Genomic DNA, 27,653 nt, shown 5'->3' on the forward strand with positions numbered 1-27,653 from the left:
TTAGGGAACTAAGATGGTGATTTGTCCCTGGTTTGTGAGGAAGACAGTATACAGGACCAGGGCGGGTGCTGGCTCTATTCTCTCAGAGTTAACCGGCATCCAAGAAGGACATGAACAGTTTCTGTCACGTAGAATACCAAACTGTAACTCATGGCAGCTACTCCAGGCAGAGCAAGGGGCTTTGAGAGCCTAGAATAAAAGTGTGAATTAGGGTGTCAAGGGTCAGGAGAGGCATCTCCATGGAAGGAAGTCACCCCTTGGGGGGCTTGGGGCGGGGGATGTGTTGAGCAGACTTACAGGAGTTGAAGCCAGGCTGGAGACTCATAAATGAGGCCAAGAGTAGGTCGGGGTCTCTTGGCAAGCCAGAATGGAAGTTTCCTCCAGTTTCCTGCACACATGCTCCCAGGCCCCGCCCTGACGCGCCTATCCCCTGACAACAGACCCTGGCTCCAGCAGGTCTAGCCTGGTAGGAATGTGCACCCAGGACTTCGCCCTGAAGAGCAGAGCAGTGTCAATAACCAGGGACATGGGAATAATGTCCGGCTGCCCAAAGTGCAGTCTGAGTGTCACGCCAGTGTGCCAATGCTCTGAAAGAGCCATGAGGGGTGTGGCCTGACTTTTCCGTTAGCATTTCTGCTTCACTTACTGTGTATGTGAACAAAAGGAAACCGGCATACCAAGCTGGCATTTTGCTTACCAAGAGGCTGAATTAAATATTTCTAAAAAAATCAGCTGGATGCAGTGGCACATGCCTGCAATCCCAGTACTTGGGAGGCAGGGACTGGTACAGGAGGATCGCAGGTTGAAGGCCATCTTCAGCAACTTAGCAAGTCCCTGTTTCAAAATATAAAATAAAAAGGGTTGGGAGTGTAATTCAGAGAATGCCCCTAGGTTCTTATATCCCCAGTGCCACAGAAAGAAAGAAAGAAAGAAAGAAAGAAAGAAAGAAAGAAAGAAAGAAAGAAAGAAAGAAAGCAGAGAAAAGAAAAAAGAAATAAATCAAGTGAGTGATTTAAAGAAATGTAGTCAATGAACATGTTTCCAGAGGATTTTAGACAGATCTTGAAGCTTGTAGGCAGATCTCTAAAGCTGGGACAGTAAAGTCCTCCAATGTAAAGACCATCTCTCAGGAAAGACTCAAAGTCCATAACCAGGCACAGCAGGACCCAAGGTTGGCTTGGTGTTCTTGGAATTTCTCCATTCAGCCCCTGAACCTCAGCAGAACTCAACGTGCTTAGTGAGTGTCTGTGTGCCCAGCCCGCGGGGAACACAAAAGAACCCCCACTGGCAGCTGGAGGGCAGTGAGCAGGAAGGGAGCAGGAAAAGGACTTTAAAGACCAGGGCTGCGGGAGCGAGGAAGAGGAGATGAGAGGGGTGTCGTCAGGACCCCGCAGGAGGAGCTGATGGGACTGGAGAACACAAAAGCAGGTGAAAGAAAGAGGGCAAAAGGCCCACTCAGATGCTAAAGAAAGCCAAAGGGCCAGGTTCGGCAGGGACATCAGAGTGGTCTGCTCTGGCCATAAGTGGGCCCAGGAGCCCCCCACCCCCAGGATAGGAAAGGCAATTTTTTTTTGGTACTAGGGATGGAACCCAGGGGCATTCTACCCCCGAGCTATACTCCCAGCCCTATTTTTTATTTTTTATTCTTTATTTTGAAACAGGGTCTCACTAAGTTGCAGAAGGCCTCACTAAGTAGCTGAAACAGTTCATAAACCATGAGCCTCCTGCCTCAGCCTCCCAAGTACTAGGGTTACAAGCATGCACCACCATGCCTGGCTGAAAGGCTTTTTTTTTTTTTTTTGAGAAACATCAAACTGAGGAAGTGTCAGAGCTCATGACACATTGGCTCAGAGTTGCTGAATCAGAGAAACGGGCGCACACTTGGGAGACAAGGTCTGGCAAAGCTGGAATAGACATGAGCAGGTCTCACAGTCTCAGTGCCAACAGGACAGACAGGATGCCACGGGGGAGGCCACCTATGGCTGGCCAGTCATGACCTGGGCTTCTTTGTCCCTCCCTCCTGTCCACCTCCAGAGTCTCTCCTGGCTGAGATGACTTGTCCACCCTGGGACCCACTCCTCGCCCTTCCCTAGGACTGTGCCTGGGACAGGCAGCTCCACCGACACCTTGTCGAAGGGCTCCAGGCTGGGTCCACGCCAAAGCCTCCTCCCTGCACGGTCCCAGCAGGGGCCTGGTGAGAACTGGCTGCACAGGAGTAGCCAAGCCACTTCTCCCCTACTCCCACTGCAGCCCATTCCCTAGACAGGAAGAAACAGCCTCCTCGCACAGGCAGGACAGGGATTTCCTCACTGGGATATGGGAGGGGAGTAAGTCTGGTCTCATAGTACCTATCTGTCAAACTCAGGGTAGGGCTGAGTGGCCAGAGGTGTGGGAAGCACTGTGAGCGCAGTCTTGGTCTTAGAGCAAGGGACAGTGTCTGTGATAATGACATCTCCCTAGGACAGAGCACCTGTTCCATGACAGCCGGTGTACAAAGCGCTTCACACACTTGGGATCATGCGAAGGGTGACTTCATGACATACCCATGAATCTGGTAACACCGTGTCGTTGTTTTAGTTGGTTTTTCATTGTTGTGAGAGCGCGCTAGAGGAGGAGAGGTTTACTTGGGCTCATGGTCTCAGAAGTCCATGGTTACCTGGCTTCGAGGCAGAAACGTGATGGCGGCAGGACACGGTGGAGGAAAACTGCAGGGACAGACATAGTCCCCAAGGCCACGCCCCCAGGAACCCACTTCCTCAGCCACGCCCACTGCCCACATTACCATCAAGGAAAGCCAGTCAAATTATTAATACATCAGTGGATCAAGTCACTGATAAGGTCAGAGGCCTGCTTCAAGTGTCTTACCTCTGAGCATTGGTACATTGCGAACACAGGAACTTTTCTGGGGGGACATTCCACGGCCAGACCATGGCAGGAGCCAAGAGGACATCCCAGCACAAATGGAGACCTGGACTTCAAACCCAGCTCCGGCTGTCACATGCTCGTCCTGGGCAGGTGGGAACATGCCACCCGTGCCACCGCTAAGCCTGTGAGGCAGGAGCTAACACTGCCGTGCCACAGGCCTGGGCAGGGAGTGGCCGCCCACTTGCCTGGCTCCACTGTTGGCAGGAGGTGACAGTCATGCTACCCCAAGTGGCGACCAACTATCTCACTGGACTGAGATGGAAGGAAGAGGGAAGGCTTCAAAGCCACCTTTCCCCAAGCCCCGCCCTGCCCTTGCCTTCTCCACGTGGCTCTCAGCCTTCAGAAACCAAGACCCCACTTGCCCCCAGCTCCCCCCGTTATAGGACCATGAGCAACGCCTCTCACCGGGGCTGGAAGAAGCCTCGCGCTCCTCCCAGGCGATCGGCAGGATTCAGGTCCCATATCACACTGAGACTGATGGGGGGTGGCGTGTTTTAAATTTCTTTCTTTCTTTCTTTCTTTCTTTCTTTTTTTTTTTTTTTGGTGGTACTGGGGTTCCTGTAAACCCTTCTACCTCTGGGCTAACTCCCAGACCTATTTTATCCTTTTTTTAAAATTTGGAAACAGGGTCTCTTAAGCCAGCGCAGCTGGCTTCAGACCTGCGTGATCCTCCTGTCTCCGCCTCCCGAGTGCAGGGATTACAAGCGTGCGCCACCACGCCCGGCTTAAATTTCTATTTTTAAATGATTATTGACTCACAAGAAGCTACAAAAATAGAACTGGTGTGCCCTTCACCCAGTTCTCCTCTGTGGTTACTTCTTAAATAAGTATAATATAATATCGAAGCCAGGAATCTGACACTGGTATAATAATGTGTGTGTTTAGTTCCATGTCATTTGATCATGTCTAGATCTATATAACCACAACTGCGATCAAGGTATGGAACTTCCCACAAAGCTCTCCTTGTGCTATTCCTTTAGAGTTATAACCACCCCCTCTCTCCACCCTCCCTAGATCCTGGCTGAACCAGTGATATCTTCTCCATCTCTATAATTTGTCCCTTCAAGAATGTTACGTAGGCTGGGCATGGTGGCGCACACTTGTAATACCTGCATTTGGAGGCTGAGACCGGAGGATCGCAGTTCGCGGACAGCCTCAGCTACTTAGTGAGGCCCTCTGTAACTTAGCAAGACCCTGTTTCAAAATAAAGAATAAAAAAATAGGCCGGGGGTATAGCTCGGAGGTTGAATTCCCCTGGGTTCAATCCTCAGTACTGTAAAAAAAAAAAAAAAAAAGAATGTTACATAGTGGGTGACCCTTTGGGAAGTGATCTTTTATACTCAGATAATGACCTTCAGAATCACCTAAGTTATTGATACTTCATTTCTTTCTTTTTTTTTAAATTGGTCCTGGAGATTCAACCTAGGGACATTCTACCTCTGAGTTATACCTCCAGCACTTTTATTTTTAATCTTTGTTTTGAAACAAGGTCTTGGTAAGTTGCTGAAAGTCTCACTAAGTTGCTGAGGCTGGCCTCGAACCTGCAGTCCTCCTGTCTCAGCCTCTCAAATACTGGAATTACTAGTGTATGCCACCACACGGGGCTATTCCTTTTTATTCTGTGTAGTCCGGTCGGCCCACCTTATCTGCTGGCTCCCTGTTCACTGATTCAACCAACTGTAGATCAAAACCATTTAAAATGATTGCAGCTGTCTTGAAAATATACAGACGTTTTTCTTGTCATTATTCCCTAAATGATACAATAACTATCTACCTAACGTTTTTATTTCATTAGGTATTATAAACAATCTAAAGATGAGTTCAAATATATGAGAGGAGCTGAGGATATAATTCAGTGGTAAAATGCTTACCTAGCATGTGCAAGGCCCTGAGTTTGATACCCAGCACAGCAAAATGAATGAATGAATGAATGAATAAATAAACAAATAAAGTCAGGCACAAGAGGATCATAAGTTCAAGGCCAGCCTCAGCAATTTAGCAAGATTCTGTTTCAAAATTTTAAAAAAAATTAAAAGGGCCAGGGGTGTAGCTAGGAAGGAGAATGCTTCTGGGGTCAATCTCCAGTACCAGAAGGAAGGAAGGAAGGAAGGAAGGAAGGAAGGAAAGAAGGAAGGAAAAGAGAGAAAGGAAAAGCAAGCAAGCAAGAAAAATAGGAGAACATACATAGGTTCTATATGGATATTACACCGTTTTATATGAGGGCCTTGAGCACCCACAGATTTTGGTCCCTGGGAATCCTGGACGATTGTTCACAAGTGATTCCAAGGGGCAGCTGCACTCCGTGGCACGGGTGTATCGCAGTTCTTTTCTTTTGTGTGTGCTTTTATTAGTACCTTATAGTCTCGCATAATAATGTGAATCATGTTCACCGTGGCATACACGCACACACCCTCGATGCCCCTCCCCTCTCCCTCTCTCCCAATGCAGAGTCCGCAGAATGACGCTGGTATATTCACATGTACTTCTTTGAATGAACTTGAGTCTTCCTGCACCCCTACCCTTACTTAGATCACGTCCCTGGCTCCCCTGAGGTTTCTTTTTTTTTTTTTCTTTTTTTTTTTTGGCAGTACTGGGGTTCCTGGAAGCCCTTCTACCTCTGGGCTACACTCCCAGACCTATTTTATATTTCTGAAACAGGGTCTTTTACGCCAGCGCGGCTGGCTTTGGACCTGCGCGATCCTCCTGTCTCTGCCTCCCAAGCGCGGGGATTACAAGCGTGCGCCACCACGCCCGGACTTATTTTTATATTTTTTTATTTGGACACAGGGTCTCCTAAGCCAGCGTGGCTGGCTTCGAACCTGCATGATCCTCCTCTCTCCACCTCCCAAGCACGGGGATTACAAGCATGCGCCACCATGCCCGGCAAGAGTCCCAATTCTTTTAACCACTGGCCTTGGAAGGACTTGCTGGTTGTTTCCAGTTTCTGGCTGCTGCAGATGAAGCTGTGATGAAAACTTGCTCAGGCGTCTGTGTGGACATAAGGTTTTCTTTCTTGGGGATGAAATGCCCCGGAGTGTAACTGCTGCATCCTATGATGGGTATATTTTATTTCGTTGTTAAAGAACCCAACTCACTTCTTTTCCAGAGTTGCTGTGGCCTTATACAGCCCCCTCCAGCAGTGTATGATGATCCGCGCCACGGTGTCCTCCCCGGAGTTCCCACGGCCACTGCTTCTCTTTGAGCTGTTTTGAATTTGCATTTCACTAATGCTAAGTGATGTGGAACATCTTTCCGTGTGCTTATTCGCCAACTGTATATCCTCTTTAGAAATATGTCTCTTTATACCTTTGCCCATGTTTAAATCGGGTTGGTTTTTATTATATATGTAACAGCTTTGTTGAGACATAATCCACACACTATACAACAGAGCCATTTCAAAGGTACAATTCGGTGGTTTTAAGTATCTTAACAAGTTTTGAAACCATCACCACAACCAAGTTTAGAACATTTTATCGCCCCCAAATAACAACACCCCCAGCCCTAGGCAACCACTAAATCTACTGACTGCCTCTTACAGATTTTATTTTCTGAACATTTCATTTAAATGGAACTATAAATATGTGGCACTTTGTGATTAGTTTCAAAATTTCCAAGGTTCATACACATTGTAGCATCTATTAGCAGAACTTCATCCCTTTTTATTGCCAAATAATATTTCATTGTATGGATATACCACATTTTATGATTTTATCCATCACATGACAGACATCTGGCTTGCTTCCACTTTTTAACTTTTATGAATAATGCTGCTATGAACACGTGTTCAACCTCCTGGGTGAACACGTTTTCACTTCTCTCAGCTATTCATAAACCTTAAGAATGTAGCAGGTGGCCAGGCTTAGCCTGTAATCCCAGTACTTGGGAGGCTGAGACAGGGGAATCGCAGGTTCGAGGCCAGCCTCAGCTACTTAGTGAGGGACTCCACAATTTAGTGAGACCATGTTTCAAAATAAAGAATTAAAAAAAAAAATTAGACTGTGGAGGTAGAATGCTCCTGCGTTCAATCCCCAGTACCAACTCCCCCCCCCAAAAAAAAAAAAAACAAAAACCCTAAACAAAACAACAACAAAAAAGAATGTAGCCAGTGTAGGGTCATAACAGTAATGCAGTGCTTAATTTTTTTTTTTTTTTTTAGACTGGGAATTGAACCCAGGGGAAATCTACCTTCGAGCTACACTGATAGCACTTTTTATTTTGAAATAGGATTTCACTAAGTTGCTGAGGCTGGCCTTCAATCTATGAACTCCCTGTCTCAGCCTCCCAAGTGCTGGGATTATAGGCGTGTTCCACCATGCCCAGTCACTTAAACTTATGAGGAACTCTTCTGAAACTTTCCCCCAAAGAGGTGGCACAATTTTACATCCCCATTAGCAATATATAAAAGATTCATTTTCTGCAGTACTCTTAAGCACTTGATATATTTGTTCTTCCCTAAAGGTTAACACAGCTAACCTTTTTTTGTGTGTCTGATTCTTTTCTTTTCTTTTTTTGTGGTACTGGAGATTGTACCCAGGGACATTCTGCCTCTGAGTTATACCCTCAGCCACCTCCTCCTCCTCCTCCTTCTTCCTATTATTATTATTATTATTATTATTATTAATTTTAAAACAGGATCTCACGAAGTTGCTGAGGCTCTCCTCAAATCTGCAATCCTCCTGTTTTGGCCTCCCAAGTACTGGGGTTATGGGTGCGTCTCCCCCCCCCCGCCCCCCCCCAACGGCTTGTGGCTATTTTTTATCTGTACATCCTTTTTGGTGGCATGTCTTTTCATGTCTTTTGTCCATATTCTATTTGGATTGTTTGATTTATGTTTACGTTGAGTTTTTAATGTTGACTTTTTAAAGTTCTGTATGTATTTATCCCAGCTATGAGTCCTTTCTCAGGGTTTAGTCTGCCCCGAGGCTCTGCTCATTTTTAAGTGTATTCTCCATTATTCAGAATGGTTCATTTCCATTGCTCTGTGTTCCATTTCACTGTTGTTTTCCTTTATACTCTCCACTCTGCTGTGAGCACATCGATTAGCATTTTTATTTCAGTCACTGTATCTTTAGTTCTAAAATTTTCATTCACCAAGCATGGCGGTGCACACTTGCGATCCCAGTACTTGGGAGGCTGAGACAGGAGGATCACAGGTCAGAAACTTAGTGAGACCTTGTTTCAAAATAAAAAAATTAAAATAGGGCTTGGGATGTATCTCAGAGATAGAATGTCCCTGGGTTCAACCCCCAGTACCACAAAAAATAAAATAAATAAAAAATCTTATTTAACTCTCTCTTATATTTTACATTTCTTCATCAAGACTATTTTTCATTTACTTCAAGTATGCTTGTAACGGATTACTGAAACATTTTTATGATGGCTGCATCTCTGCAGAATTATCTCTGATAATTCTAACATCTGCATCGTTGCGATATTTGTGTCTGCAGACTACCTTTTTTCCTTTGGCTTGAGACTACCTAGTTCTTAGGTGAGTGATTTTTTTATATATATAACTGGAACAGTTTTGAGATTATAAGAATCTGGATTTTATTTAAGTCTTGTACTTGAGCAGGCATCCCCTGCACTGCTCCATATGAGATGATGACAGCACTTCATTACTTCCAGATGCGACAGTAGGTCCAGGTTCCATGTTCCATGTTCTGTCTACCTTCCCGTCCTCCTTCTCCTCTTTCTATTATTTTTTTTATATATATAATGGGAATTGAACCAAGGGACATGTCTTAATGTACTTGTTAGCTTTTTTTTTCTTTCATCATTGGGGGTGGAGCCAGGGGCATTCTACCTCTGAGCTACACCCCCAGCCCAACTTTTTTTTATTATTTATTTTCAGTCAGGGTCTCATTAAGTTGCAGAGGGCCTCAGTAAGTAGCCGAGGCTGGCCGTGAACCCATGATCCTCCTGTTTCAGCCTCCCAAACTCTGGGAATTAGCCTTCTTTGTCATTTTATTTTTATTTTTGGTACTGGGGATCGACCCCAGGGACATTCTACCCCTGAGCTAAACCCCAGCCCCTTTTACTTTTGTGTTGAAACAGAGTCTTGCTAGGTTACTACAAGTCTTATTGCATTGCTGAGGCTGTCCTTGAACCTGTGATTTTCCTGGGATTACAGGCACGTGCTCCCACATCCAGCTTCTTTTAGTCTTCTTGTTTGTTTCATAATGTCCAGGTGTTTTAGTTGTACTTAGCCGAAAAAATAGGGGACACCACAGTCATCCTGCAGGAACCACAGGTTTGATATCTGTAGATTAAACTAACCATGGATCAAAAGTGTAGCTAGGCCTATGATGGTTGCATCTGTACTGAAAATGTATAGATGTGTGTGTGTGTGGGGGGGGGGGGTACTGGGAATTGAACCCAAGGGTATTCTACCTTCAAGCTACATGCCCAGCACTATTTTATTATTTATTTTGGGAACAGGGTCTCACTAAGTGGCAGAGGGCCTCACTAAAATGAACCTGTGATCCTTCTGTCTCAGCCTCCCAAGTAGTGGAATTACAAGCATGTGCCACCATACCTGTCTAAAAATGTATAGATATTTTTTCCTGTCATTATCCCCGGAACAATACATGAACTCTCTACATAGCATTTATATTGTATTAGGTATTATAAGTGATCCTGAGAGAATTTAAAATATGCGTGTGTGTGTGTGTGTGTGTGTGTGTGTGTGTGTGTGTGTGTTAGTTACTGGGGATGAAATTCAGGGGTGTTCTATCTCTGACATACACCCCCAGTCTCATCTTATTATTTTATTTTGAAACAGGGTCTCACTAAGTTGCTGAGGCTGGCCTTGAACCTGAACCCGCAACCCTCCTGTCTTAGCCTTTCAAATATTGGGATTACAAATGTGTGCCACGATGTCCAGCTCCGACTACAGAAATTGATGTGTTCCTTTCAAACCAACTCCAAGCCCATATCCCCACCATTGCTTCTCTTCCCCAGACCTAACCCACGCTGCCTCTTGGTCACCCTCACAGCCAGAGAGTCCAAGGGTGTGGCCGAGGAGCCTGAAAATCAGTCACTGGAGCCTCACACACTTCCTCTTTCACTCTCAGATGGTACCAGGGTCTCTGAAGAGGGAAGACACGAGAAAACAGGTAAAAGCTATTTTGTTTTTTCAGTGGGTTCAACAAACAGGTATGGGGGGCTGCTGTGTGCTGGGCATGGGTCCTGGAGCAGGGAGTGCACTGGGGCCCTCTCTCTCTCTCTCTCTCTCTCTCTCTCTCTCTCTCTCTCTCTCTATCTCTCTCTCTCTCTGGTTTGCATCACAACGGGTTGTAGACAGACCCTGGCTTTGCGCATCCCCCTGGCCACCAGGCTCCTCAAGTCTTCTGAGAGCTGGATGGGCCCTGGCTGCTCAGGAGGGATAACGAAGTCAGTCCCACAGGCCCCGAATAGGTGTGTACTGAGCAGGCCGCAGGTCCTTGTGTTGCTCTTTGTACCTAAGGACTATTGTCTCCACTCCACACAATATGAAAGAGAGATGCTGTCTCTTAGCGTCGTCCCCCTTTCTCATGCTCCAGAGCTTCTTTGGTGGATGCACAGCCCTGCCCTGGGATCTCAAGCCAGGCCCCGAGGAGGACAGGCCCTGGGTGCAGCCAGGGCACCATGGCCTAGCACCTGGGGGCCAGTCTTTGGCGCGGCCCTGGTGGCAACCCTAACGGCATCTCAAGCTGTGTCCCTTAGAACACTGATCCTGCAACTTTGCAAAGCTTTTGGTAGAAAGAGATCCTGTGTCCAAAGAATACGGGCAACACACTATACTCTTAGCCCCTTGTTTAGAGATTTCCCCAATATAGAGCTTATTAGAAGGCTTGAAATGTCCTGTAGTAAAGAATCTTATCTTACTTTATTTTGGTACTGGGTATTGAGCCCAGGGGTATTCTGCCCCAAACTATGTATGCCCTCAGTCCTTTTTATTTTGGAAAGGGTCTTGCTACATTGCTGAAGCTGCTCTGAACCTTTGATCCTCCTGTTTTAGCCTTCCAAGTGCATGCGCCTCTGTGCCTGGCCTCTTACTTAACTTTTTGTTTTGTTTTGTTTTGTTTTGGTGCTGGGGATGCTACACAGCCAGCCCTATTTTATTTTGAAATGGGGTTTCACTAAATTGCTGAGGGCCTCACTAAGTTTTTGAGGCTGGCCTCAACACTGTGATCCTCCTGTTTCAGCTTCCTAAGTACTGGGGTTACTGGCATGAGCCATCACACCTAGAGGCTTCTTTCTCACCCAGTTTTCCCCAAATGGTTGTGAAAGACCTTTCAGACTTTCTCTGTGCACCTACAGGGCTGAGATCAGTGCTGCCGGGGAGGATCTGACCTGGCTTCTGTCCCCTCACCCCAATCCATGCTCAGGCCAGGCCAGCCCCCACGCCTGAGGACAGAAAGCTTTCAGCAAGCAGTTTAGTGTTCTCCATTCTTGGTGGGGACACCCACCAGCCCTTGGCCTGTCCTTCAGCCATGGAGATGAACCATCAGAGAGGGGGGCACTGATGCAGTGCAGTGTGTGGGAAATGTTGGCGGGTGGGTGGAACAGCTCTCTGTGCTGACACCGGAGACACACTCTGTTGGCACATCCTGCTGGCTCCCTGGGGATCAGAACACAGGTCATCACCATATAAATAGGGACTTAAATTTAACTCTATGTAAATGTAACTATGTAAAAGTGTAGAATGTGGAGGGTAATCTCATTGCCGAGAGAGAGAGAGAGAGAGAGAGAGAGAGAGAGAGAGAGAGAGAGAGAGAAAGAAGAAGAAGAAGAAGGAGGAGGAGGAGGAGGAGGAGGAGGAGGAGGAGGAGAGGAGGAGGAGAAGGAGGAGGAGGAGGAGGGAGATAGAGGAGAGGAGAGAGGGAGGGAGAGAGGGAGGAGAGAGAGAGAAAAGGAGAGAGACAAGAGAGGAGAGAGAGCGAGGAGAGAGGAGAGAGGAGAGAGAGAGAGAGAGAGAGAGAGAGAGAGAGAGAAAGAAGAAGAAGAAGTAGAAGAAGAAGAAGAAGAAGAAGAAGGAGGAGGAGGAGGAGGAGGAGGAGGAGGGAGATAGAGGAGAGGAGAGAGGGAGGGAGAGAGGGAGGAGAGAGAGAGAAAAGGAGAGAGACAAGAGAGGAGAGAGAGCGAGGAGAGAGGAGAGAGGAGAGAGAGAGAGAGAGAGAGAGAGAGAGAGAGAGAGAGAGAGAGAGAGAGAGAGAGAGGAGAGAGAGGAGAGAGAGGAGAGAGGAGAGAGGAGAGAGAGAGAGAGAAGAAAGATTATTGGTTTATATTGGTAGCCCTTGTTCTGTCCCCAGCTCACAGATAAGTTCTATTTGACCAGCACTGTGTATTGTTCTGTTTTTGGTACTAAGAATTATTAACCCTGATTAGCAGGGACATCCTGCCTCTGAGCTGCACCGCCAGCCCTTTTGATGTTCACGTGGAAGCAGCGTCTCACTAAGTTGCTGAGAGTCTCACTAGGTGGCCGTGGCTGACCTAGAATCTGCAATCCTCCTGTCTCCGCCTCCCAAGTAGTGGGATCACAGATGTGTGGCACAACACTTAGCTACTATGTATTTATGTGTATGAGGGTATTGGGTATCCAAACCAGGGGCATTCTACCTCTGAGCTACACTTCCAGCCCTTTTAAAAAATCATTTTTCTTTCTTTTTTTTATTTTTTTTTTATTGGTGCACTGTATTCATACATCATAGTGGGATACAAACTTTTGTAGACATACATGCACACATCACCCAGTCAGCCCCCACCCGATCCCCACCCCATTCTCTCCCCATCCCTCCCTCCCATGCTTGGCTTAGTGGTTGACATCTAGTATTATAGCAATTTATCCAAAATTAAAAATGAAAATCTCACATAACAGTTTCATTTGTCTGATACCAAGCTTTTGATGACTTAAATATAACATTTCAATATTTCTTTTTACTTTCTTTCTTACCAGAGAATATTTTTTTCTATTTTTTTAGGTGAAACTATCATATATTTATATATTTATTTTTCAGAAAAAAATCTATCCCAATATAGAATATGGACTCTAGATACCCAAAACGATCTTGAAAAAGAGCAAAGCTAGAAGATATATATTTTCTGATTTCAAACCATATAAAGCTACAATAATTGAAACAGTGTAGTACTATTCTAAAGGCAGATATATAAACCATTGGAGTTAAATAAAAGCCTAGAGCTAAATTCTTCCCTATATTGTCAAGTTATTTTTGACAAGGCTTCCACGAACATTTGGTGGTGGAAATAATAATCTTTTAACTAAATATTGTTGAAAAATAATAATTACATGGAAAAGAATAAAATTGGACCCTTACCTAATCCCATATACAAATATTAACTCAAAATAGATAAAAGACCTAAATATAAATCTTAAGACTATAAACTTTTAGGAGAAAATCTGGGTCATAAAACCTCACAACATTGAAATTGGCAGTGATTTCTTGGATATGATTTCAATGGCACAGGCAACAGAAGAGTACACAAACGCCCTAAAAAATAAAAAAAAATATTGTATATCCAAAGACAATGTAAACAGAGTTAAAAGTTACTAATAGAATGGGATAAAATATTTCCAAATGCTATATCTGAAGGTATATTAATATTCCTGAAAATTAACAACAATAAAGGCAAACAATACCATTTAGAGATAGGTAAAAGACTAACATAAATAATGAATCTCCACAGATAACCAATCTTAGTTGTCTGTTGGATGGAAAATCTTGTTTCTCTGGTTCTGGTGTGTGTTACCTCTTTCTTCTTTGTAGTTAATCTCTTTGAGTATTTTCTCTAGCGCTGGTTTTGAAGACCTAAATTCCTTCAGTTTCTGTTTGTCATGGAAGCTTCTTATTTCTCCATCTAATTTGATAGAAAGTTTTGCTGGGTAGGAAATTTTTGGCTGGAACTTATTTTCTTTCAAAGTTTGGAATATGTTACTCCAAGCCCTTCTGGCTCTCATAACTTGGTTTGGGAAGTCTGGAGTGATTCTAATTGGTTTGCCTCTGAATGTCACTTGGCCCTTTGTTTTTGTTGCCTTTAAGATTCTCTGCTTGACTTCCACATTGGTCATTTTGACAATTATGTGGCGTGGGGATCCTCTTCTTTGATCCTGTCTAAAGGGAGTTCTATAAGTTTCCTGGACCTGTGTATCAACCTCTTGCTCTATGTTTGGAAAATTTTTTGCTATTACTTCCTTGAAGAGATTGTTGGTCCCTTTGGTTTCACTTTCTTTTCCCTCCTCTATTCCAATTATTCTTAGGTTAGCTCTCTTAAAATGGGCCCATATTTCTTCAATATCAGATTCCTGCTGTCGGATATTTTTTCCTAGATTAGAAACTATGCGTTCATTTTTGGATTGCTCATCTTCTAAGAGCGAGATTCTGTTCTCCATGTGGTCTAATTGGTTGTTTGTGCTTTGAATTGAGGCCTTTACTTCATTAATTGCATCCTTTATCTCTTTTTGGCTCTCTCTGAGTTCTTTTCGAAGCACCTCTATTATTTCTACAGTTATTTTCCTGATTTGATCTTCTAGAAATCTCTGATTTTCTGTTTTATCAGGTTCTGATGTTGTGGGGTTGTGGGCATTCATTGCTCCAGTATTATTCCTCTTTCCCATGATTTCGGAAGTTTGTGCCTTCTCTGGGTTCTTCTCTTGGGTCACTATGACTTCACTTAAGGTGTTCTGGATCTCGAGTCAGTAGTATCTCAGACTCCACTACTCCTTTACTGGGTTGTATCACAGAGTTTCCGACCCAGAGAGTCGATAGAGGCTGCTTTAAACTATGGGGGGTGCCAGGTTGCACGTTCTCCTATGGTGTGATATCTCTGCCACCGCCACTCCCCCACTGGGTCAAGTCCCAGGGAGTACAGTACTGGGATTTCTCCTCTGGGGCCCGCAGTTTGACTCACTGTTCTTGAGTACGCAGATGTAGCTGTACTGGACTCGGTGAATTTGCTGCTGCTGCCGCCGGTGGCAATATGGCGCCGCTGCTATGCCCTCGGCCGTGAGGTTGGCGTATTTCTTCTTGGTTTTGAGTTCCACTCTGAATCCCTGCAGCGTGTGCTGAGCTCAGCCACTGGGAGCTTTAGATGCTCCCTGTGCCGAGAAATCCCGCCTGGCTGTTCCACAGCGGCTCACCTCGGCTTGCTGTAGCCGTCTGGTGAATTCGCCGCTGCCGCTGGAAGTATGGCACTGCTGCCACGTCCTCGGGCGTGAGGCTGGTGTATCTCCTCTGTGCCTCTAGCTCTGTTCTCAGTCTGCTTTCTCTCTGGAGCCTGGTGATTTTTTTGTTTCTCTGGTGATGGTGTTTTCTGGCTATGAAAGGCGCTGATTTTGTGGTAATGGAGATTGGTTGTTAGCAGGGCTCTTAAGCCCCGCTTTTCTCGGTCGCCATCTTCCCGGAAGTCCCATCATTTTTCTTTTGAAACAGGGTCTCACTAGGTTGATGAGAGTCTCACTACTTGTTGAATCTGTCCTCGAGCCTGTGATCCTCCTGTCTCAGCCTCTCAAGTACTGAGATTTCAAGCATATGTCACCACGCCCAGCATTACGTTGTTTTTAAAGCAGGACTTTTCACGTGAAAATCTGGCTTTTTCCTTATCTTAAAACAGTGGGAGTGCCAGGCGTGGTGGTACATGCTTGTAATCTCAGTACTTGGGAGGCTGAGACCAGAGGCTCACAGGTTTGCAGCCAGCCTCAGCTACTTAGTAAGACCCTCCACAACTTAGTGAGACCGTGTTTCAAAAATAAAGAATAAAAAATAGGACTGGGTGTGTATCTTAGAAGTAGAATACACCTGGGTTCATTCCCCAGTACTGAAGAAGAAAAAAACAACAAAACAAAACAGTGGGAGCTGGGCATAGTGTCTCACGCTTATGATTCCAGTACTTGGGAGGCTGAGTCCCACTTCCCAGGGGTGGTCCCTGGGTCAGGAGGAAGGGGTCAGAGCTAGTGTGTGAACAAGAAGCAACCAGGTGGCTCAGAGACAAACTCTCCCCGGCTCAGGCTCCTGCACAGACACCATGCACCTCCTTGGCCCCTGGCTCCTCCTGCTCCTGGGTAAGGGCTGTGGACCTGGGTTCTGGGGCGTCGGTGGGCACTGGGGAGGGAGGGCAGAGCTGGGGCAGAGAGGAGGGTTGTGGGGTTTGAGGGCGGGCTTCTCTCCTGTGTCTGGCTCATCTGCCTGTCTCCCCAAACCCCCCTCTGGCTTCAGAACACCCTCTTTCTGCCTTTGAAAGTTCTCCATGCCCCTCAATGATACTTTCTGATCACTGCGATGGGTTTCAGAATACTTGGCCTTCTCTGACTCCATGCGCTGGATGGTCGACCTTCCCAACCCCCTCTATGCATGGGAGGGGGCCTGCGTCTGGATCCCCTGCTCCTACAAAGCTCCAGAGAATACAGCCCTGAAAAATTTCACCCTGTACCACAATTCTGTCTATAACAAAACCATCGAGGACTTCACAGGGACCATCCTCTATAGTATCACCAAGACTGAAGAGTTACCTTCCCAGCAAGGAAGGGTACAATTCCTGGGAGACACACGTGGTAACTGCACCCTGAGGATCCAGCCGGTGCACGTCACAGACAGCGGGAAGCTGGGGCTGAGGATGACCTCGAAGGACAGATGGATGGAGGAAATAGACTTCAATGTCTCTAGTAAGGCCTTGGGGGGAGGTGTCTGCTGCCTGGAGTGGGGGCCAAGGAGGGAGGTGGGAAGTAGCCACCTCCTAGGACAAGTCACAAAGCCAGATGTTGCAGAGGTCAGGAAGGGGGGACAGAGGCGGCAAGGGCAGCAGGAGACCAGGCTGTGGCCAGTAACAACAGGAGCACCTGTGCCTCCTCAGCTGCCCTCCCTCACCCAGCTCCTGCACACGCTGGAATCCAGGGGTCCAGGTTGACAGAACTGACCTTCAAGAGAACATCATGAAGATATGGATTTTTTTTTTTTTTGGTAGTACTGGGAATTGAATCCAGGGGGCATTCTACTTGTGAGTTATACTCCCAGCCCTATTTTATTTTTAAATCTGAAACAGGGTCTCACTAAATTGCTGAAGACCTTGCTAAATTGCTGAGGCTGGCCCCCAGTCTGTGATCCTCCTGTTTCATCCTCCCATGTATTGGGAGTACAGGTGTGCACTACCACACCCAGAAGAGACCTAGTTTTTCAAGTAAAATCTCCCAGCTGGCAACTTCAAGGCTAGATGGCATGCATGCAGGGTGTGGATATGGCCCACCTAACATGCCAGGGCCCTCTGCTGTGGGGAGTGTGGTCACTCCATTCCATGGCGATTTCTTCAGTGGTTGGTTCTGAGCAGCCCCATGTCTAGGGTGAGCGATTCCCCTTCCCATGCTGTGGTCTGAAGGGTGGTCTGGCCTGAGGAGAGCTGGGACTCCCTGCACACAGGCCTGCCCTACTAAAAGAGTGCAGCGTCTTGGTATCTCCAATGCTAGGCCATTAAACAAACACAAGTGTGTCAACAAAGCCAAGGAATACACATTGATTTAACCGGTAAAATTCACCTGGGGTGGTGGAGGAAGGCCTTGAAGCCATTTAGAAATCAAATATCAGGAAATTAAAATGAATTCAGTGTGAAATCCCTTTCCCAGGGAGGCTCAGTGACCCCAGCCTTTCGGGCTTTCTAGCTGAGCAAAGAAATGGGTGGCCTGGCAAGGGAGTCCTGGGGGCCTATTTGGGACAGGACATTTACTTACTTGTTAATTTCTTTACTTATTTATTGTGGTAGTGAGGATTAAACTCAGGGGCATTCTACCTCTGAGCCATACAACCAACCTTGTATTTATTTATTTATTTATTTGTTTGTTTGTTTGTTTGTTTATTATTTTGTGGTACTAGGGATTGAGCCCAGGGGCATTCTATCTCCAAGCTATACTCCCAGCCCTATTTTTTATTCTTTATTTTGAAACAGGGTTTCACTGAGTTGCAAAGGGCCTCACTAAGTAGCTGAGGCTGTCCATGAATCGCGATCCTTCTGTCTCGGTCTCCCAAGTACTGGGATTATAGGCATGCACCACCATGAACAGCTGAGACAGGACATTTCCTTTCTTTTCTCTTTTTCTTCTTTTTTCTTTTTTTTTCTTTTTTTCTTTTTGTGGTACTGGGGATTGAACCCACCGGCATTCTACCCCAACCTATACCACCAATGTGATTTTATTTCATATTTTGAAGCAGGGTCTCACTAAGTTGCTGAGGCTGGTTCAATCCTGCCTCTGCCTCCCAAGTGCTGGGATTATACACACATGCCATCGCGCTTAGCTGAGACAGGACATTTAAATACAGGTATGAAGGCCATGCAGGCACTGGCTCCCCAGGCTTCCAGCAGCACCTCTGCTCTTTTGCAGAAATGCCTTTTCCACCTCATATCCAGATTCCTCCAGAAATTCAGGAGATCAAGGAGGTCACTCTGACCTGCCTTCTGAACTATACCTGCTTCGGATATGACATCCAACTGCAGTGGTCCCTGGAGGACCACACCCCCGTGGACTTTTTCATCACCAACTCCACTTCCTACTCTATGAAGACTGTCCTCACCCGGAGCGACCTCACCTTCAAGCCTCAGTGGACTCACCACAGGAAGACCCTGACCTGCCAGGTCTGGCATTCTGGCCAAGTGCTCTCCAAGAGCATGGTGCAGCTGGATGTGAAGCGTAAGTCTCCCTCGCTGCTCCTACGGAGAGGACCCTGCCCTTGGCACGTCCTCCCTACCCCCCCCCCAGGGGTGAGAGGAGCCCACTAGAAGGATGCGCTATCCAGGAGCTGCCAGGCACCACAGGTTACAGTGGTCCAGGCTGACCCACCAGGCCCCTCAAAGCCCTGGAGTTTCAGGTTCATTTCAGCCTCTGCTTTGGCCTAACAGAATAAGGCAGCCTGTTCTCAAGCCATGGCATACTTGAGGGGGTCCTCTGCCCAGATTTCTCTGTTCTCTCTTGAGGACATTTTTTCCACATCATTATTTTGTGCCTCATTCATTCATCTGATAAATATTTGCTATGAATCTGCCACGTATCAGGCCTACGGTAGCTGCCAGACGGGGAGAGGAGGATATAGAAGTGAGCCCAGTTCTTGCCCACATGGAACTAGCATTTCAGAGGGATGAAGAAGAAATAGATCAACACAAAAATAAGAACAGAATTGTAGGTGTGATATGTGTATTGAGAGAGAAAAGAAAGAGCTAGACACAGCGGCCCGGGCACAGTGGCGCACACCTATAATCCTAGGACTTGGGAGGCTGAGAAAGGAAGACTATGGGTTCAAGGCCAGGCTCAGCGTGTAGTGAGATCTTAGTTGTTTTCAAAATAAAAAATAAAATAGGGCTCAGCATGTGGCTCAGAGATAGACTGCCCCTGGGTTCAATCTCTAGTACAAAAAACAAAAACAGGGTTGGGATAGGAGTGATGGATAGAGACTTCTCTGAAGGAGCCTATACTTCCGCTGACTTGAATGGAAGGAGGAAATAGGGTGGGCAAAGAGGATTCCAGAAAGAGGGAAAAGCAAGTACAAAGCCTTCAAGATAGGAGCGCAGCGTGTCTGCAACAGAGTCAAAGGGCAGGGGAGGTTGAGGTTTATGGTAATAGGAGAAGAAGAAGAAGGGACAGAACCCTAGGTTTCCTGAGCTGCCAGAAGTGTTTTGGATTTTACCCTAAGTGTGAAATCCACTGGATGTCTCCAAACAGAGACTGGCAAGTTCTGATTGACGGTCTCAGACTGTTGGTGGAGAACAGACAATACGGGAGGTGGAGAAGGGGCTGTGATGGTCACCTGGGCTAACCAGGGAAATCTGTAGGTACAGGTGCTGCCTCACTGGAATGAAAACGCTGCCACCTTCCACCCTCAGAAGATTCCCCGTCCCATCCCTGATGGCCCCTCTGTTCCTCTAGACCTCCCGAAGCTGAAGATCGAGGTCAGCCCCAAGAATACCACTGTAAAGGAGCAGGAGTCTGTGACCATGAGGTGTCAGGTCAACAGCAGCAACCCAGAATACAAGACTATATCCTGGCTCAAGGACGGGCTGCTCTGGGGGGAGCAGGAGACGCTCACACTGCCCTCCGTCACCAAGGACATGAGTGGGAAGTACTGCTGTCAGGTCTTCAATGACATGGGCCCAGGGAGGTCGGAAGAAGTGGCCCTCAATGTGCTGTGTGAGCCTCCCCAGAGCTGGAGCGGGAGGTGATGGCGGGGCTATCATGGCTGCTTACACGGGTCAGAGGACTCTCCTCATCTCCCTGCTTGCCTCTGCTCCTTTTTCCAGATGCTCCAGAACCTTCCAAGGTTCTGATCCACCATTCACCCGCTAAGGAGGGAACAGCGGTAGAGCTGGTTTGTGCATCGCGGGCCAATCCTCCTCCAACAAATTATACCTGGTATCACAATACAAAGGAGATGCTGGGATGGACAGAAGAGAAATTCCAGATCCCCCAGGTTTTCCTTTGGCATGCTGGAAATTACTCGTGCCTGGCAGAGAACAGTGTTGGTGTTGGATGGATTGGCCAGGAAGCCGAGCTGCATGTCCAGTGTGAGCGGTCCTAGAGCCTGTGGTTCTCAGGAGAGAACAGGGGTGTAGGGGGCTTCCGGATCCTAGCATGAAGAGCAAGCAGAAGCCAGGGTTTCCAAACAGGGCAGACCAGTCTCAGGGCATTGTTGTTCAGTTGTATTTGCAGCTTCTTGACCAGGCCTGGCTGGTGGCAGGTGCTCAGTAGATATTTGTCAAATGAATGAATGTGGATATCAGGGCTCCCTGGAGGGCATAGAGCTTGGCATCAGGCAGCAACCACGTCCCTAAAGAGGTCCTAAAAGTTTCAAGGAGGACTGGGGCAATATCTCATCTCTCCGCTGTTAGAACCTCTATAACACAGTGCAGTCTGTCACTAAGTTGAGCCCAGGACAGACAGAACCCATAGCCTTGATCCGCGGGCCTGAGATGTCATATGTGGGGAGAGGGATGCTCAGATCCCGATGTCCAGACAGCTGGACATACCTTGGCAGCCACAATATTTACTGAGTATTTACCATACACCATGTGCTGCTCTAAGGGCATCATCTTACTTCATCCTTGGGTGAATCCCACAAGGTCTGGTCCTCTCAGGACCCCATTTGAAAGAGGAATAAACTGAGTCCTGCCACCCATGCTACACTGCAGCCACAGATGCAGAGGGAAGTGGGTACTGTTGTTGGATTAATTTAGAAATTGTGTGAATGCTGGGGGGAGGAGGAGGGGAGGGGCAGGAAGGAAACGGCATTATGTCAGCAGACTTTAACTCACTTGCCTCTCTGATCTACCCCCAGATGCCCCCAAGGGAGTGACCACGGTGATTCAAAACCCCGCACCAATCACAGAAGGAGACAGCGTGATCCTGCGGTGTGCCTACAACTCCAGTAACCCGAGGGTTACCCGGTACGAGTGGAAACCCCGAGGCTCCTGGGCCGAGCCATCGCCCGGGGTGCTGACCATCCAGAAAGTTGCCTGGGACACCCCGCCCGTCGCCTGTGCAGCTTGCCACCAGTGGTGCTCCTGGGCTTCCCCCGTCAACCTGGACGTCCAGTGTGAGCAACGGGGCTGGGGGCCTGGCAGGTGTCTCCCGATGGTGTCTGGGGATTAGAGAGTGAGAGATGGGGGGCCGGGCCATAGTCTTCAACAGAGAATTGAGGGGTGAGAGCCGAGTCTCAGGGTCAAAGGGACAGGACGTCCTGGGGACTGGAAGAGGGGAAGCAATCAGAGAGGTCAGCCTGAGGGCCTGCCCCTCCTGCAGACGCCCCCAGAGACGTCAAGGTCCTGAGGATCAGCCCCCAGTCAGAGATTCACGCTGGACACCGGGTCCAACTCCGCTGCACCTTCTCAAAGAGCCACCCAGAAGAAGTCGACTTCTTCTGGATGAGAAACGGAAGTCTTTTGGAGGAAGGAAGAGAGCTGAACTTCCGCTCTGTCTCTCCAGAAGATGCTGGAAATTACAGCTGTGTGGTCTTCAACTCCGTAGGAAAGACAGCATCTAAGGCTTGGACGCTCCAAGTGCTGTGTGAGTGGTGGAGTCCAAGGCTAAGAGCGGAGGAGAGCAGGTGGCTAGCTGTCCAGGGCTCTGACTCGGTTTCCCCTTACAGATGCCCCTCGGAGGCTGCGTGTGTCCATTGCCCCTGGAGACAGAGTGATGGAGGGCAGAAAGGCTGCCCTGACCTGTGAGAGCGAGGCCAACCCTCCCATCTCCCACTACACCTGGTTGGACTGGAATAACCAAGACCTCCAGTACGCCGGCCAGACGCTGAGGCTGGAGCCCGTGAAGGTCCAGCACTCTGGCGCCTACCGGTGCCAGGGGGCCAACCGGCTGGGCGTGGGCGAGTCGCCCCCCAGGACCCTCACCATTTACTGTAAGCCCCCCCCCCTTTCCGGGCTCCTCTCCTGCTCTCCTGCCCCTCTACGTCCAGCCCCGTCCAGCCGGTCTACACCCCCTGCTCCGTAGCACTTCCTCTGAAAGGGCCACCCGGTCCCGCTCCTCAGGCCTCTCCTTTGTCTACCTCCCCATCAGTCTCTCCTGCATCTGTCTAGGTTTCCCCTGCAGCGGTACCCACCTTCCAGTCATCCCAAGCTCTTAATGGATCTTTCTCTAAGTCGCTGAGCCTTGCCTGGCACCTGAGATGCCCCTGTCTCTCAAGTACTGGGATGACAGGTGTGCACCACCACAACCAACAAAGTTAACCCTTATCTTTGTTGTTGTTGTTGCTAGGGATTGAACCCAGGGCTTTGCACATGCTAGGCAAGCACTCTACCGCTGGGCTACATCCCGGCTCTGGGTCCCTCTCTCTCGGGAAACATTACTGACACGTTGCATAACAACCTTTGGCCAGGGTCTCTGCTTCTCGGACAGCTTCAGATCTGCCTCGGGAACAAGTGCTACGGGTCCCACCTTGCCAGGGCCCTCCTCAAGGCGAGGGCAGGGGTGGGTGGTGCAGGCTCTTTCTTTGGCATGTCTGCGAGGATAGGTACAGAATAAATTCCCAGGTGGAATTGCTAGGTCTGATGACAGGTACATTTTAAGGTCGGACAGTCCAGCCAGTCTGCTCGTTTATGAGAGCGAGGGTGAGTGCCCACCGTGTGGGGCCAGGCCTGGGAGGACGCCTGCCTGGGAGGAGGACTTTCCTCCCAACAGGAGGTCCAGAGGGAGAAGGCACACAGCCAGAAAGGATGGGAGCTGGGCTAGCAGTCCAACGCCACGGGGCAGGGCACAGAAACCCTTTGTCTCCTTTCTCTGCCAGATAGCCCAGAGACCATCGGCAGGCAAGTGGCTGTGGGAATAGGGGTCTGCCTGGCCATCGTCATCCTGGCCATCTGGGGGATGAAGCTTCAGAAAAAGTGAGCTCTCCCTGCACCCCTTCCCCGTCCACCTTCCAGTGGACTCAATCCCAAAGCCTGCTCAACCCACAGGGTCCTTTCCCATTCCCTTGACCCTCACCAAGTATGGGTTTATTTCTTAGATGGAAGAGGATTACGAGCCAGCAGGGGCATCAGGAACATTCCAGTGGTCAGAGCTTCTTTGTCAGAAACAAAAAGGTAGGATGGAAGCCAGGTGTGGTGATGTGTACCTGTGATCCTAGAACTCGGGAGGCTAAGACAGGAGGATCACAGGTTTGAGACCAGCCTCAACAACGTAGTGAGATCTTGTTTCCAAATGAAAAATAGGAAGGTCTGGAGGGGTAGCTTAGAGGTAGGATACCTTTGGGTTTAACTTCTAGTACTCTCCCCCCTATAAAAGGTAGGTTGGGAGAAAGGTCAAACACAGAGCTGTTGAGTGAGAAGCCAAAGTAAAGAAGGGTGATAAAAAGTCCTCTCGGGGACCTGGGGGTCAGACACGGATGGGAGGGAGCCACAGGTGCACCCCTGTCTCTCTCAGGTCAGAAGGGCACCCCTCACGGAAGGTCCTCACTCCCTGGGATGCTACAATCCAGTGATGGAAGACGGCATCAGCTATGCTACCTTGCGCTTCCCTGAGACAGACTCACCAAGAACTGGGTACTGAGGACGCAACCCTGGGAGGACTGTGGGGGAGAGACCCAGAGGCCCACCCTCGGCCCCAGGCCCACCCTTGGCCCACTACCTCAGCCCACTCCATAGCAGCCCTGTCTCTGGGTGAGGAACAGTCCCTGGGAAGGGACCTGCTTCTACAGCACATGTGCCCAGGTTTGTCACACGGGCCAAGGGGCTGTGGTACATACATGCACATCCTCGCCTGCTTGGCACACTTTTCTTTTTAGCTCCTCTTAAGAGTGTTGAACACTCGAGAGACCGTGAGTTATTTTTTCCATAAGGAGCTAAGTCTGGAATTCTGGGGGGCCATCAGTAGAAGGAGGAGAGTTTGTAGGAGAGGATTCACTGGCGGTCATTCATTTGTTCTCCTCAGAGACATGGCGACCTCAGGAACACAAGGACCTCTCCCTAAAAGTGAAGACATGGTCACTTACTCTATGGTGCAGAAGCATCCCATGGTAATAGTGTGGGGCTCTGGATGGGTGAGGGCCCTGGGGCCTGGTCGTAGCTGGGAGCCCTGTCTGGGAAGAATTTGAGTAGATACCAGTAGGGCTAAGGTTTGGTGCTGGTTGGGGACAGTCACTGCCTTACTCTGTTTTCTGTTACTACAACTAAATACCTGAGCCTGGATAATTTATAAAGGAAAGAAGTTTATTATGGTTCTGGAAATGCAAGGTCAAAGGGCTGCAGCTGGTGAAAGCCTTTTTATTGCCTGGGACCCTTTGCAGAGTCCCACAATGGCACGAGGTACCAAGGTACCACTTGACAAGGGAGGGGGCGCATGCCAGAGACAGCTCAATTTTGTAACGAAACCTCTGCCTTGATAACTCAGTAACTCACGAATCCATTAGTCCATCAACCTAATTGCCTCCCAAAGATCCCACTCACTTCCAAATGTTATTAACATATGAATCTGGGAATTGTATTTTCCACACATACTGAAATCTAGAGGACACAGTCAAACCACAGCAGTTGCTCAAGTGAGCTGTGGCTCAGCTAGAATGGGTACCTCCATGTCCGAGGAGCCGGGTGTGCCAAATTCTGACAGGCAGATGCTGCTTGGGCTTTTGGAGCCCCTGGTGGGAGAAGGAGAGAGCCAGCAGGAAAGTGGACGCGGGAGACTGGCTGCTACAGGGCCAGGCTCACCATGATGTGGCTTTCCCAGGGTGACTACGAGAATGTGACTCTGGATTTTCCAGAAGACGAGGGGATTCATTACTCGGAGCTGGTTCAGTTTGGAGCTGGGGAGAGGCCTCAGGCACAGGAGGACGTGGAATACGTCACCCTCAAGCACTGACGGCGGAGGTGCCCCTGCGTCCCCAGCGCTGTCTCTCCCTCCTCACTCACTGGGAAGCCTGTGCCTGCTCCATAGCCAGTCTTCCTTCTCAGAGCCAGTAGCCCTGACCCTCCAGAAGGCCTGTCACTGCTCTGTTTCCACTCCTCTTCCTACCCAGAAACTCCCCATTGCACCTGTCCCATGCTGTAAACCCCCTGCCCCAACCCCAGCCATATGCCAACGCCCGTGCCCTCTGAGCCCCACCCCAGCTGCCTGTGCTCCTGCTGGGATTAGTCAATGCTGGTTTCCTTTGTCCTCCCCAGTCCCTTTGACCCTCCACAGGCCAGGCCTTTTGTGGGAGGATGACCCTGTGGTGGCCCTAGCCTCGGCAGACAAACAGATGTGCACAAAGATGTACAAAGAGCTGGACAATAAAAAATGGTGTGGATACCTCCTCCAGGACCCAGTGGGCTCTTTCCTGCCTGTGGAGGCAGGGCCAGGACAGGGAGATGGGGTTGGCATTGTGGGCTGGGTAGAAGGAAAAGGAGTAATCTTGTGATCCAGTCAGCAGATTGGAGGGTCTGTTGTCTTGGTGGGAAAAGTGTAGAGGCTTTGCAGCTGGGCAAGTATGAACTGGACTCTCAATTCTTCTACTTGGCCAGCTGACTGAGCTTGGGCAAAGTTCACCAACTTGCTTGAGCCCCTGTTTCTGCATCTGCCAAATGCGGATGTCCCTCCCTGCCACGCAGGAGCCGCAAGAGAAGTCAAGTCTAATTTTATGTGTGCTGGAGTCAGGTTATAGGAAGCCTCACACCGACGCCGAGAGTCCCTACAAAACCAAATTGCCATCTTTTATTTTCATTTCTTGAAAGATCCAAGAAAAGGGGAAGCCAATCCATCTCTCATCACTATTCCAAAAAGGGGACCTACCAAGTTCTTTCTACAACCTGCAGCTGCTGAAGAACTTCGGGAAGGCTGACTGCCTCGAGGAGCTGCAGGGCTCTCGTGTCGTTCACTGCCATCCCTGTCCGGTCTCTGTCATGTTCACAGATTCACACCTTGCAGCTGGGTCCTACTTCTCCCTCTGCTTCTCAGGCTGAGAGCCCCCACCCATTCACCTGCTCACAATTCCTGACACAGAGCGGGCTCCCCTAAGTGCCACCCTTCTTTCCTGCCTTCCCTCTCTGCCTCTGCTCAACACCAGGATGGCAATCCTCAGAAATCTGGCAGAGCCAGGCACTGATCCCCACAGCAGTCTACTTTGCCCCTGTTTCATTTGTGGTGAGCACCACTAACTTCTCTGAGGGAGGTGGGATTTCAAGAAGTGCTTAAATAAAAGAAAGGGGGTTTGGGGGCTTCTGTACCCCAAATGAGACCCAGTGCCGTCCAACCATTCATGCATGCATGCATGCATGCAACAAACATCTACCCAGCACCTATTCCATCCAGCACACAGCGGTTGCTGGGGTACAGAAAAGATAAGACGTGCGTCCAGCCCTGGAGATTTCAAGTCTGGGATCCCCATAGGTTTTTAGGGCAGAGACCCCTGGGTGGAGCTGAGGGCAGCCCTGAGCCCCTTGAAGCCTGGCTCAGGCTCCCTGGCAACCATCATCAGTGCCTTCCCATCCTGTCCCTGAGCCCCGCTGCTGACATAAACCTACTTCATGACCCATTGACCACGCGATGTGGCTGTCAACAGGCATTGTTGAGGCGTGAAGAGCAGGTGGCCAGGAAGCTCAGAGCCAAGGACTGCAGAACGCCGTGGCCCTCCGCCAGCCCAGGATCTCACCCATCTCCCAGGGACACAGATGAGTCTTTGCCCTCTTAAGGCCAGCATTCTAGCAGAGGAAGTAGCAAACATGATGTTGCCAGTGCTCGTGGTGTCAAGGGGTCTCGGAATTAACCCAGTGTGAGATGAACACAGAGGAGGGAGGCGTGGGTTCAGGAGAGGGACCAAGGAGGCCATCTGAGGAGTGACACTGGGCAGAGACCCCCAACTGCCAGGTGGGTGAAACCAAAGCAGAGGTCCAGAGACCCGCTGTCTCCTTAAAAGCGCCACTTCTCTCCCAAACACTTGTCGCAGGGAGTTTCATGGCACTCTTTGGTTCTCTTCTCAGTTCTGTCAATGTCTCAGTGTTTCCCAAAGACAAAACATCAAACACCAGGGAGCAAGATCTGCATGCAGAGTGAGCTGCCTTGCCGCCGATGGCGATGGCGGCTTGGGAAGGAGCATGCCAGAAGGCGTCTTGCCACTCTCGACATGTAAAGGAAATCTGGTCGTTTCTTTGGGGGGAGTTGTTGATCTGTTGAGAATCCCATCCCATTCCTCCTGCAGCTCAGTGAGAGAAGCTTATTTTGGGTGACCTGGATTTTGGGAGGGGTAGAGCGACACCCCCCCATCACACACACCTAAGAAAACCGA

At 48.7% G+C, this 27,653-nt stretch overlaps 1 protein-coding gene across 1 annotated transcript; it reads left to right on the forward strand.

Moving 5' to 3' along the window:
* Positions 1-15,945: 15,945 nt before the first annotated feature.
* CD22 (CD22 molecule) lies at positions 15,946-25,252 on the forward strand (the record flags this gene model as incomplete). The annotated part of the gene is made up of 13 exons (XM_080703557.1): positions 15,946-15,982; positions 16,211-16,582; positions 18,287-18,592; positions 19,823-20,083; positions 20,194-20,457; positions 21,228-21,485; positions 21,692-21,955; positions 22,038-22,301; positions 23,187-23,283; positions 23,406-23,481; positions 23,822-23,940; positions 24,329-24,437; positions 25,121-25,252. The coding sequence occupies 13 exons, from the start codon at positions 15,946-15,948 to the stop codon at positions 25,250-25,252; spliced, it is 2,559 nt and encodes an 852-aa protein (XP_080559683.1).
* Positions 25,253-27,653: the final 2,401 nt, after the last annotated feature.

The sequence above is a fragment of the Muscardinus avellanarius genome (genome assembly GCF_963383645.1).
Source record: "Muscardinus avellanarius genome assembly, chromosome: 10".
In the NCBI taxonomy this organism is placed as follows: Eukaryota; Metazoa; Chordata; class Mammalia; order Rodentia; family Gliridae; genus Muscardinus; species Muscardinus avellanarius.